Source organism: Camponotus floridanus, unplaced genomic scaffold (genome assembly GCF_003227725.1).
Source record: "Camponotus floridanus strain SB8 unplaced genomic scaffold, Cflo_v7.5 scaffold43, whole genome shotgun sequence".
Classification (NCBI taxonomy): domain Eukaryota; kingdom Metazoa; phylum Arthropoda; class Insecta; order Hymenoptera; family Formicidae; genus Camponotus; species Camponotus floridanus.
This window is the reverse complement of record NW_020229581.1, coordinates 31,766-45,931: the sequence shown is the minus strand read 5'-3', so window position 1 is coordinate 45,931 and position 14,166 is coordinate 31,766. Positions and strand designations below refer to the sequence as shown.

General features: G+C 30.4%; 1 protein-coding gene across 2 annotated transcripts; it reads left to right on the top strand.

The window, feature by feature from the left end:
- Positions 1-3,558: 3,558 nt before the first annotated feature.
- Positions 3,559-11,647, top strand: LOC105258396 (neurotrophin 1). 2 transcript variants are annotated; one of them, XM_011269619.3, is made up of 10 exons: positions 3,559-3,752; positions 6,227-6,379; positions 6,686-6,994; positions 8,403-8,511; positions 8,587-8,710; positions 9,232-9,393; positions 9,586-9,741; positions 10,096-10,418; positions 10,498-10,774; positions 11,259-11,647. In XM_011269619.3, the coding sequence occupies exons 1-10, from the start codon at positions 3,720-3,722 to the stop codon at positions 11,485-11,487; spliced, it is 1,875 nt and encodes a 624-aa protein (XP_011267921.1). In that variant the 5' UTR covers positions 3,559-3,719; the 3' UTR covers positions 11,488-11,647. The 2 variants fall into 2 exon arrangements, with proteins under 2 accessions (XP_011267921.1, XP_011267920.1); XM_011269618.3 differs by having other exon boundaries at positions 3,560-3,752; positions 9,583-9,741; positions 11,259-11,487.
- The last annotated feature ends 2,519 nt before the right edge of the window (positions 11,648-14,166 follow it).

The following is a 14,166-nucleotide window of genomic DNA, read 5'->3' as shown; positions in this document are numbered from 1 at the left end:
TTAAATGTCATCAGTTAATACATCATTTATAATCATACAAAAATACATCATTTGTAATTGTAAGAGAAATTTTGTAGTTATGATAATTCATTATATTTAAGTATGTGAACTTTTTGTAATATTATAGAGATGATTGTTTTTAATTTTTTATCTTGGTGAAGTTTTTTTAATAGGATTAATCCACGATTTAATGGATCAGCTGAAAACGCGGCAAACTTATGTACATCGACCAGCTGTCTATTGATCACCTTATAAAGTTACAAAAAAAGCCACCAAAGGCATTTAGAAATTCATAAATTTAGGCTTAGGCGGGTGTAAATTTTTAATTATAAATAGCATTGTAATGAACGTCTCAAAAATTTTAATTTGCTTATATGAGATTTATCATAAAGCTTTAAGATATCTTATTATAAATCGTGTGATTCTTTTTCAGATTCACTTTATCTTTCAAAAATTATCTTTTTGTTCGATTATTTCAACCTTCTCAAGAGAGTGTAGCGATTTAATTAATACAACAACGATTTAATTAATACAACGACGATTTCCAATTTTTATATTATACGATTGACTATAAGACATTCTCTAAGACCTCATTTTCCAAAGAACGAATGTCCTTTACTCCGTGATACTTGTCCTCTCATGAAAGTAGGTTAATGGTAATTCTTAATATCAGCGGGAATTAGCAGCACGTTTTACTCGCGACCTCTCCGCGAAACAATTCAGTTGCATACCAAATCAACATTTTCTTCATGGTACATCGTACATCGCGCGGATAACATTAGCATGTCGTTCAAGAGAGCACTGAAACGAAAACGCGCCATTCGCGTGTAACGCGAAAAACGCCGCTTTCGCCCCTTCCGTCATCATCAAGCAGCTGTTAGTAGAAATGAAGTATCGTGTTTGATGAGGGAAAGAGAGAGGATAAAAGAAAAGAAGATAAAAAATCAATTTTTCAAAGTGGAGCGCAAAGTTACGGTATATTTTGAATATAATGTGTTTCGCTTTTGTGAAGAGAAAAAAGAAAGTAATTGACGCAAGAGGTCTTAGGTCACATACGTTAATTACCGTTATTTCAACGCTAAATTACTCGTCGAGAACAAAAGCAGAAATGCGTGATTTTTAAGATCCTTCCCGTTCTCAAGCAAAACCATGTCTACATGCAATATACTTTGTATAATACGCGCGTGAATTATACAAAGTTACAAAAAATATGTAATATTTGTAGTAGACAAGAGAATTATATATAGTATTTATAATGCCAAGAAATTAATTTTAATTAATACTGATTTGTGAAGGAGAAAGCCACTTTATAAATGATTCTCAAATGACGCGCATTAATTAAATAGATGCGTGTAATATATTTTTAAGTTCTTCCTTCGAAGCTATTCGCAAAGCAGTTTCGTAAAAATAAGGGGATTAAGAAATTCATATTTTTATTAGTATGACAATATAATGAATGCGAAATATAATTAACGTGAGAAAGTGTTTCTATGCGACTTGTATCTATATCTTAGCGCGTTTTTTTTTATCGCACTTTTGATGTTTCAAAATGCGCACTTTATATATAGCATAACACTTTCGCCGTTATTTTTCCACAGATATTATATAGATAACTGTATATTACAGTGTTTAGCGCACTTTCCAAGCAATCTCAGATGAGTTAATCTAAGGTGAGAAAGTTTACAATTGCAGTCTAAAATTGCATGGTATTTCTAGTAGTGTGATATTGTGCAATATCTTTTATAAGAATCTTTTCAGAAGAGTTAATTTTTTTCATTTTTTAATAACCATTTTCCTTTAAATACCATTTGAAATTTTAAATTACATTTTTTCTTATGAATTATATATACTAAATAAGATTGTATCGATTTTATAAATTCAACACTCTTAAATCGATAATGTTGAACTACATATTTAAGTAATAAGAAATTAATTCAAATCGAAATTGCTGAGCTGTCGAATTTTGCAAACGGTACAATTAACGTAACATTAAATTAGTACACTTCTTGAATTAGTACACCTTCTGTTAACACACATATACATATATGAACGCACGCCATACATATATTTTCTAAAATTCATTTTTATAAGTTATTATTGTAATGTCGACAGCAATCGAGCACAATGATCAATATGCCATTATATGGAGAATACTATGAAATTGGGTGACTTTCTCTAAACAATCGTATACTGTTAATCGTATTATTGAAAGTAAGAGACATAAAGTGGCAATCATAGAGAAAACAACTCATCGGTTAACCCACTGTACCGCTCATGCCGATTAATTTTTTTCACGGTACTGTAAAAACGATGCGAATATTTAAATCGTGACTGAATAAATGTAATATTTTATTATAATAAAAACGTGTTTTCGAATAAATCTCAAGTTACATCATGCATGATAATAGCCTTTGAATAAATAAAATCTATTAATCTGTCTATTTATCTATCTATCTCTACCTATTAATTTCTATATTTCTAATTATATTCCAATATACATTAAAAATATTTTCAAATAGACTTGTATTTATCATTTTACTCAAAATTTCTAAAATTTCTATAAAATTAATCAAAATTAAATAAAGAATTTAACTTTTAATTTTTTTTTAATTTTTCGTTTGTATTAGTATTTTCATTGAGAAAGAAAAAATTATTCGATATTTAAGGAAAAAAATCTCAGCTTTCTATCATTATATAGAGATTGTCGAAGACATTTTCATAGAGTCACCTGTTTTACGCATGCGAGAAGAAAAGATCGCTATGATCAATGGTGAGGTAAAACTTTCTCGGCACAATAGAGTGTCACATCGAAAGTATTAGATCCGGCATCGTAGAAAGAATAATGCATGTTGATCATCTGTTAACCCGACGTTGATACAATTATAGTGTACAAGATGTACCGTACGTCTTTCTCATTTTTTTTGCCTATCGGTCTCTCAATTTAGAATCATTTTTTTATCGAAATTTGAATAGAACGCAGTGTTTTTTTTATAGTTTCCAATTTTTTCACATAATTAATTCTTAAATAAAAAAATTTAACGATCAAAGAATTGAAATTTCGACATTTTTTTAGGAAATTTATTATAGGATACTTAAATCGACTTAAAGAATATAACTGAGGGAATGAAAGAAAGTGTGATGAACCTCGAGCACCTTGTATATCGCGGTACAAGAGTGCGATGCTGCGTGTAGTCTGTTGACTGAGAGTAAAGACTCTCTCGTGCGAACGGAGAGAAGGAGCTCGATTTGTGGCCGACTTCTTCCTTTTCTCCGGTACGACACGCTTATCCACCAACCCGACGACGGTCCGGTTTTCTCGGTCATGGTTGTACGAGGGGGAGATTTTGCGTTTCTATATTATCCCCACGTGGACCACGTGAGGAGACTCTTCTCGTCTCCTACCACTACCGGAGAACGTTTCGCGCCAGTTCGAAGAGCAGATCGGCTGTAGGTGGATTTAGCAAACAAATATCGGCATCGAGAGATTCCTCTGAAATAAAGAATCCTTCAAGGCAGCCTTGATCCTGTGCAAACACGTGACGTTTGTGAATCGGAAGATAATTATTTCGTTTTTCAAGTGGAAATCATCATTTTAGTGATATTTTCTTAATTAAATAGTGTCGAGAGATTGATAATCAGTTGCAGTGATAGTGACAGTAAAATTGTGATAGATATTGACTGATATTGAAACTGTTGATGAGTCTTAGCGATTTGTTAGGATGAGGATAAGACGGTTATGCTGGGTGTTGCTGGTAAGAATAATTTTGGTTTCGGCGATATATAATTAGTATATAATTAGTATGATTAATATTACAATTGTGATTAAAAATAGAAATTTCTAATTGCCACTTTAACTTTTTAATTTTGCAACTACTGCTAAATTATAAAGCTTTTACGTTTTTAACGCTCTTATCTTTCGCACGAAAAGTAGAATGATAAAAGAATATACATCTCATAAAAAAATATTTTTATCTAATATATATTTTTCTCGATCTAATTCCTCTCTTTTTTTCAAAATAGGATGTACGATTTTCGTACCAATCATCGAAGAAGGAATTTTAATCTGTTGTTATTATTTATTTATATTTGAGATAATTTTATTCAACTAGTGGTTTTTGTTAAAGAGTATTTTCTTACATATAAGATTGTTTGAGGCCGAATAGATGAAGTTCATCGTTCTCTCAGTTTTTGTATGATGCTTCCTGCATCAGTTTACGCGGTCCAAAGTGGAACAACCTTTACCACGACCTTGATCCACTGGAATGAGGAAAAGTAATAAATGCCCCGCGCACGTGCCGGAATACCGAGTTCGCTCTCGCGCGAGAATTCGCGAAAGGCTTCTTTTTTTATTAACGTAAATTATCCGACCTGGAATACGCATCTCGGAATGCTCAAACAGAGTCACGCGATTTCGTTCACTTCGCTGAAGAACCTGTTGTGAATACCAGTGAAATCGTCCGTTCAGCTCGATGATTACTGGGTCGTTACGTCAATTGGAAAAATTGCGAATAATTTAGAGCTTTAACCCTAAAAGGGAATTAAATAATGTATATTGTAAAAAAAATGAATTTTTATATTTGTATTCTCATATATGATCAGCTAAAGTTTTATTTTTGATGAATGAACGCACAAAATATATTATATTTCTATCTTTTTTTTGATAAAAATTTAAAGATTATTATCAATCTTATTCTCGATTACTCTAAGATTATATTTTTTCTCATTATTAATATTTAATTATAATTTATATTTTTTCTCATTATTAATATTTATATATAATTATAAATTTTATATACTTACTTAAGAATATAATGTTTGAATAATTTTTATTATGTAAAATTAAAAAATACATTTTTAATTATTAATATATAGTGCATAATATAATCGAGTCGTCATTTATATTACATTTGAGAAGTTATCTTTACTAGGACTAAAACCGTATATAATGTGTTATGGTCAATGAACTCTTACATGCGTGCGTGGTTGCATTTGCTCTTTTAAACTTAATTATATTTTAGCGAAACTAGTTGCTTTTATTAAAAGATTTACGAGAAATATTTTCTCGTATCTCTGTTGGAACGGTTTATTTCATTAAATATTAAAACACATAAAGAAATTCATAAGCATTAATTATAAGGATATCGATCTATTAACATTAATTAAATGTAAGTAACGATAAGTACAATATTGAGTCCATTAATATGAATTAAAATTTTTTAATATAAATATAAATTTAATGCTCCATGCATGCTTTCAACATGATTATACATCACTCATAATAATTATCTCGCTTAGTTAAAATAATTAAATTGCAGGATGCTTATCAAGTTGTCAATTACAGGTTGTCGACTATCAAGAGTAATGAAAACTTATGACCATTTACTTTCACTAAATCCAAGTCTCTCTTTGCGAGGACATTATATACACAAATTATATCTTTAAGTTAATGGAATATATCATATATATCGTGTATACAAGAAGGAATTAAATTTGTATAACGATTTTGATGAGATTTTAAAGATCTGTTTCTTTTTGACGATTGCATAAACTTGCAACACGAATTCCTGCAGAGGCGCATTACAGTCATTTCCGGTGCAACAAACGTAAATGCCAACGGATGAGCTTCCTTCTCGTAAGAAAAGATCTCCTTTACGATAATCGGAACCACGTTCTTGGCAAACAAGAGGAGATACGTGTAACGTAATTTACGCTTGCTTGCGATTTATTCTCAACTATGTGCAGTGGCGTTGCACGCTCGTTACGATTGTTACTCCGAGGAAATTGCATTTTATTGTCCCTTCGCTCAACCGCACGCGCCGTTTTCACTCGCATTGCATTAAATCTCACGACGTCCACTAATTAGCAGTATCGGAAGTTGATTAACATATTATTAATTCACATTATGAAAATTTGTTCATTTATATCCCGCATATCTTGCATCAAGCACATATTTGCCTGATAGTTAATAATTACAGATGCTAATAATATTTAAAAGTATATTTATTAATTAGTTAATTAACTCTACTTAATCGATTAATTTGAAAGTATTAAATGTTTAACTTTTAAAAAATTTTGAGTAATTGATTAGAGCTGATGATGCAAGCATCATTTAATTTTATTGCGCTATGCTAATGCTCAACGATTCGATTTGCTTATATGATATTTACAACAATTATAAAAATTATGTATCACAATATACTCGACGATTATTTATTTCATTCTCTAGACAGTCGTGCTACTGTCCCCGATCCATGCCAAGAAGAATGCTGACAATATTGATGTTAACGATGGCGAGAAAGCTCAAGAGAAGATACCGACATTGAAGGTGTTCGACGAGGACAAAAACAAAACAAGCAAAGTACAAGAAGTAGTGGCATCCGTGAGTAAACAGATTTGTACTTGAACCGGTAAATTTTCGAATTAATTGTATATTTGTAGTCAATTGGCATATACTTATAATATTATTTGTTACTTAAATTCTCTTTTTTTTATAAAATATAATTTATTTAAAAGAGAGATGTGTATATGCACAAATAAATATGTTGTTAATTTATAGATAAATATAAGATTGTAACAATATTTTTGCATTAAATTGTCCATGTCAATTAATTAAAAAAATATGCTACTTCTAGAATATGTGTTCTCATTAATTTTATAAAAATAATACTTGGCTCTTTTTTTATAGGCGATGAAAATACCGGAAAAGCGCGAACAAATTGGCGAAGTAATACCAATAATGCGTAGCATGTCTCCGCCACAAAAATTGGCAATGGCGACGATAATTTCTACGAGAATATCCAATAACGAAACGACTTTTCCGCCACTCGAGGAAGCACAATCTCTCTTAGGCGACGGGAATCAACGAGAAAATGCGAGCAGAGAATTGATGCTACCAATTAGCATGGATATAGCAAAGATCATATCATCCGATGATTCCGATTCGGAAGAGAGTAACGAGGAGGAAGAGGATGAGATGCCCGAAGCGCTACCGGAGGTGAGTTGAAATGCAAATAAAAAATAACGCAAATTTATGCGACTCACGTTCACGCATAAATGATCTATCATGCCTTGACTTTTTATCTACCACCGGCGAGCGAACGGTAGAAAGTCGAGTTTGACGTGTCCACTCATCGTAAATTTCAACGAGATTTATCTCATCGGTTAATTATAATATATATATGTGTGTTTTCCCTGGCAAAGACGCGAGTTTCTCATGCGGCGTGATGCTTGTAAATATTGAATTTTATATATGAAACCTGTAATAAATATTCCAGATCTATGAAACGCGATTTCTAAACCAAAAAGTTAATGTCCACATTCGCGTCGGTTGCATAAATTTAATAGATAGCTCGTTGATTATATTTATTACACAGATTCGATGCATTTGTCATTTTTATTTGCAATTAAACATTATTTCCTCCTCTCGATATTCCCGGATCAAGGACTGCAATTAAGATTGTAGCGTTCTTGGATTTAGGAGGAATAACATCGTACGGTTTCACTTGTGCCAGTTCAATAGCGTCGGCCTTTTAAACGGTACCTTTTATGCGAATAATACTTTCACACGCGTTCGACATATTTTATTGCGACGCTTGATTGGAAGGACCATCTCGTGAATTTCGTGAGTAGCGTGGCTTCTATACAAGTATAAGATACATCGGTTGAGAAAGAGCGACTTTCCATTCCGGACATTAATTAGCGATTTGAACGGATATAGACGGATATATACGAATAGATTTATTTGACATGCATAAATGCGCGCATATAGATAAACAGTAATATTATGACAAGCCTAATTATACTTTTGGATTCGACGATAAGCTATATAAAATAAAACTCGCATTAAATATAAATTGGACTACTTTGTGATTTTTTTCTAGCAATCACATTTATTTATTTTAATAGTTTACAACTTTATATATTAAGATATTGATAAACGCATAATTTGTTTGTTTTTTAATCGATATGTTAAATATTTAAATAAATATCCAAGAAAATGTATGAATTTTGAATTGATAATAAAACATATATTGTTAATGCAGTATAAAATACACTTGGTTTAAACAATATTTCTCTTAAGTATATATAAACGATCATTAAGGTCAGTGCGCATAGACAATACTGTGGACTCTGATAATTATGAAGAATATAATAAAAATTCGCATACATTAGAGTGTAATTATATATTTCGTACAAATGATTACAATTAATGAATATAATTAATTAGACGATATTTGTTAATTGTAAGAAAGAGGAAAATTTTAATTTTATTAATTATGATGAAGTATCTTTTGTATGTGAATCGGAGATGAAATAAAAATACTAAGTTTTTGTGAACATTTTCGTAAAAACAATATTCTTCTGAATTCTCTAGAATTTTTCTGAATTCTTTCAAATTACAGGCTCAAGAACTGCGATTAATAAGACCGCAAGAACGACGGCGACCCGTGTATGTTACATCGTTGCGGCCAGCGAGACCATCCCATCCGAATCGAAGGAACGTTTACACAGGTCAGTTTTCTGCGATTTAACAATTGCGAATAAAAGTATGCATTAACTAACAATTGTGATTCGTTCGATTTCCAGGTCAATCAAGATTGCCCGTCATACGGCCGTCTAAACGTCCGAACGATCCGAAGAGAAGGCCCACGGAAAACGAATGCACTTTCTTTACGAAGACAGTGTGTCTTGAGGCCAATGATTATCCACAGTGAGTCTGCCCGGAACTTTCGTTTCGGCATTGAATTAATGACGAACATTGTTATGCGGCAATTTGCATACGGGCGAGATTAAAATCTCTCGGACCGTCTTAATTGGCGAGCCCGCGGAGTTTTCACTTTTCGCGTATCTCTTTTTTGAGATGATTAAAATAAAGATGATCGAATTTTAGAGATAAATAAACGACGGAGAAAAAGTTAAATTAATAGAATTTAGCTAATAAAATTATTATACACATTTTTTCTTAATAATTACTTTTTATTTAAAATTTTTTTTAATTATATGTATATTCTTGTTGTAAATAATTTACAATAATTATTTTTTTTATAGAGCATACATTCAGTTTCTCTCTGCTAAATTTCCCTAAACTTCATAACTCTCTAGAGTCTACATTATCCTCAGCTTTTCAAACAAAAAATGCATATGAAAAGGTTTTTCTATATTGGAGAAAATATCTCTACTGTCTGTTTCCGTTATAGCAAAAAACCGTTAACAGCGGCCTTAACTTTCTAGCGAAGCGATTATGAGGAGTTTGAGATCCAATAAGGAAATGGTGGCGGCATTGTTGACTGACTACAAGGCACAAGATTATGGAAGCGAGGAAGAAAAATTACCGAGTCCCTTGCCTTTGGAGAATAAATACGAGAACAGATACGAGAGCAATGAGATTAAAAGGTAATAAAAATATTCTTGTTTACTTTTTTCTTTTAAAGTTAATATTAAAATTATATTTCAGCGTATTCTACATCTTAATAAATTTGCGTTTAAATAAAATATTTAAAAAATATTTAAATACACTTTGTACATCATTTTTTAATTATTTGCGTAATGGAATTTATTTTTACCATCCATTTTTGGTCTCAGAAGATCCGACAATCCCTTTGACAATGTGGAGGAGGGTTTCACTTGTCCATCGACTGTCAAGTATGCTCGCCCGCAATTGGCGAGAGCTGCTTCCGGAGTCTGGAAGTATATAATAAATACAGGCGAACACACCCAGACGATACGATTGGAAAAGTGCTCGTAAGTATGGCAACGTTACGTATTAAAGAAAGAAAGGTAATTTATTTGGACATTAATTATCAATTTACGTAATGATTTCATTTTAAGCAGTTAAATGAAGTATATCTGATCAGAATCACGAAATATCTGCCAATTATAAGGCGCTGTCTTGTGCAGAATATGACTGCGATAAAAAAAGAGCTCAGAAATAATAAAAGTTAATATTCCTTCTTATATAACCATAAATATATATTATTAAAGGAAAAAATATAATCCTTTTTAATAATACCTTATTTTTCAAATTATGAACTCTCTTATTTTTTAAATATTATTAAGTAATTAAATTTTAATAACATTTAACATATCTTATTATAGTAATCCACATTCAACCTGCTCGTTCATCTCCGAAAACTACCGGTCTTCCTGCGTACAAATTTACAATTATCACAGACTATTGACTTGGGATCAGAAATTGGGATTGCACATGGATATATTCAAAGTTCCGACTTGCTGTAGCTGTCACGTACACGGCTACTCCGAGATTTTCCCGCCGCATCAAAAGGATCCCCCGATGAAGACTAAGGAGACATTCCCAGGTGCGGACTTTGTGACGATCAATGATTCCAAGGACGATTTCCAAGGCAGTCTCAATCACATCAGCAAATACACTCCCACCTCGAACTACGATTCCAATCATGGTACTTTATTTTGAAATTGATCATCATTGTCTACGCGTCGAATGATCTCGTCGGCGAATGCATCCAATTTTCTTTTCAGTCTCCAGCAACAAGAATCCAGTGCTGGACGTGCAGGTGACGAGCAGGCCCACCTTCACTCTTCCGAGCAGAAACAGACCGAAAAAACCCGCGCCGATCCCGAGACCATATGATAAATTACCGCAGCAGCATGCGCCGAACACGCGAGCACCGGGCTACAAGGGCCCGCTGACTAAAATCGGCAGACCTAATCGACCCAATAGGCCACCCTTTAGACGAGAATCCACTTCTCACGACGATTACGCAGAGACTTCCCATAGTAACTCGACCATAAACCGGTAAATAGAGCAATGATTCTATAATTTATCAATTTATTATTAATAAAAAATTATATAAATGTCTTTGTTATAAATCTCTTTGTTTTTTATTAATTCGTTAGATTATGATATCTAAATTGATAGAAAAAATCAATTTTTTGAGGTTTAAAATTAATTATAAAAATTTAAATTAAGTTAATTAAGTTAATTTATTAACTTTACATATAAGAGAGAAATATATTAATTGAAATTTTAATACTTGGTTTTAAAAGTTCTGTAAAGTATTCTTACATATATAATATAAATATCAGGATCTAATTAAGTAGCTACTGAATCAAATACTTATTTGGTGAAACTTTCAAAATACGTTATTCAATATTATATTAATTTTTTCTAAGATTAAACAAAATATGGTGATTTTTTATTATATTAAAGTTATGTATAAATAAATAATTTTGCTCGAGATTGTTAAAATGCTTCACGAAATAAATCTTCCTTTATACAGATATAGTCAACCATACGACCAGGACGTGGATGCCACGTCGAGGTTGCAGAACGGAGGCTTCGACGACGAATACCACGAGCCACATAGAAGAATCAATTATAACTATCACCCTATCATAGACTTTTTTAAGCCGGAAGCTTCCATGCTGCAATCCGCAGAGCCGCAACTCACCGCCCAGCCAGCGACGATTCAAAGCGACAATAGCGCGTGGAAGCCGATGATATCTTAGATAATAATGTTCTTCTTTCGGAGTACCTGACATCTTATCTTAATGAAGATTCCAAATCACACTTCTCACTTCGCGAGTTTCGTATTTCTTACGCTAATCTCTACGATCGTGAGAAAGTATTATTTGTTAGAAAACTATATAATACATGATGCTCTGTAATATATGGGATATTTATAAGTCAACTATGTACTAATGAGATTATTCTAAACTTAAAAAAAATTTAAATTAATAAGAGAGATAAAGCAAGTTCAAAATTTAATTGATATCTAAAATCTAAGATATAAAAAATTTTGACTGTAAATAAATTTTATTTTGCAGAGCATTTCGTATAAAAATTTAAATAGATATTATATCTTTAATTAGTTTCTTTTTATTGTTAAATCAATTATTAGTCAATAATTAATTTTTACGTATCTTTTGTTGAAAGATTTCCTACATAGTAAGACAAAAAAGAGTAGATGTGTTCTTATGTTCGTACTTATCTTCCGATAAAATATTATGGCCACAATGGGCAGATGCAATTATAAAATTTTTTCTCTTTTGACACATTTATCTTGATATTTATTAGTCGTTTTATCTGTATGAATTATTTATAAATTATATTTAAGATTTATGATATTCGTTTTTTGTATCACCAATAAAGTATTCTTAGATTGTTTTCTTGTCTCGACATCCATTTCATTGTTTAAGATATAGGCTGATTCAATTATATTATGCATATATACTTTACTATAGCCGGTAAGAGAAAGCGTTCGAACTTTTATTCATAATATAAGCAATGCCATCGCGTTGCTATAAAATATGCATGATCACAATTTATTTGCGGCAACTTATTACGATCAGCGATCTGTGAACACAATTTCACATTTTGGAAGTCAAAAACTTCTTCCTTCCTGTATAGTTCACTGTCGTGCTGAATGAGTGACCAACGACAGCGAATTGCAGATATTAGGATTTTTATTTTATGCAAAACTACAAAGAGAATGTTTAACCGTCTTTGCATGAAAGAGAATAGAGAAAGCTAAAGCTTTTCTCACAATTGTATGTTTTGTAAACACGTTAATAAGTATATATATATATATATATATATATATATATATATATATATTAAGTTTACACCAAGTAAAAATATGAAAGAATCGAGTCTGTCTTATTTATTGCTCTATCGTAATTTAACTTTTACAGATCTATTACAGAATCTATTACGGATAATTAAAATTCATGTAAATTAAATTTGTTCTTATATTTTCTTATATATTACATAAATATTTTTATATTTTAAAAATTTATTATTTTTGTTATATTTTAAATTATATTTTGAGCAATCTGCACATTAGCAATTAACTCATTGTTATTTGGAAATGAAATACTACACTAACAACTGTAAAAGATATGTACGATTTTTACTATTTATTTAATTATTATTGTTATACTTAACATATAAATTATATGTGGTGTGCTCAATTTAATCATCTACATATTAAAAATAAGAATAAAAAAAGAAATTACATATTTATAGTTTTAAAACTTAAAAGAAGCAAGTATATTAGAAAGAAAATAAAATATTAAATAATAAATGTAGGAAGAACTTAAGAATATTTTAAAATATAGTATTTTAATATTTTAAACGCAAAGATACATTTATGATATATAATGTGTCATGATGAAATTTTTTTTATTTTTACTGCATAAGCAACAATAATTATTTTAAAAAAATGCAAATAAAATATTTTTTCAATAATTACAGTAAGATAAATCTATATGGATCTTTTCTTTTCTATAATCTTTTCTTTAAATTTAACATCTATTTTTCTAATATAAAAGTTATTATCCTAGCATACAGTAAGTTTTTTAAAAATGTTCTGTTTTCCGTTTTACTATTAGCTTTTTCTATATTCAAATTGGCATTCAAGTTTATATTTTTACGATTTAATGCGTTTATTTTGCTTATCAAGCTACGCGGTAGCGATGTACATATAAGAATTGGATCCAATCATTGAGAATCACTGCTTTCGATATGTCGAATTGCTATCAAATAGCTTATTCAAAACTTTACATCAAATAAATTTTCGATTAAAATATCTCATGAACTAAAGCCGTAATCATGAATCTAATCGCATTTTTGTATAATGTAGATGAAAGCTTTCGATTGTGACCAGTTTGAACAAAATCAGTAAATATTTAAATTTATTATATAAAATCTATTGTTTAATGTATTATTTAAATATAATTCAATATAAATTTTTACAAAAAACAGTGATATTTCAATAAAAAGAAACTTTGCAACTTTGTAAAAAAATATACCAAGCATATAAAAATGCCTTAAAAGAATCTAAAAAATGATGAAAATGAAAAAAATTTTAAACTCATTTGAGATTAATACAATTATCCAAATAAATTATGTGCTATTAAATTATAATCTAAAGTTAAATTGTAATCTAAAGTTAAATTGTAATCTATTAAATTGCAATACTAAAGTTAAAATAATCAATACTAGAGTTAATGTAATCAATACTAGAGTTAAGATTCTTTTATTTCCTGAAATACTTTTTATAACGTGTATAGTTTAAAAAAGTTATACGCAAATCCTAAATCTAAACGAATTTCATCGAAGCATAAAAATTTGGTATGTCCCCTATATTCAAATTGTATAGTCTAAAACCTACGTTTTTTAACATA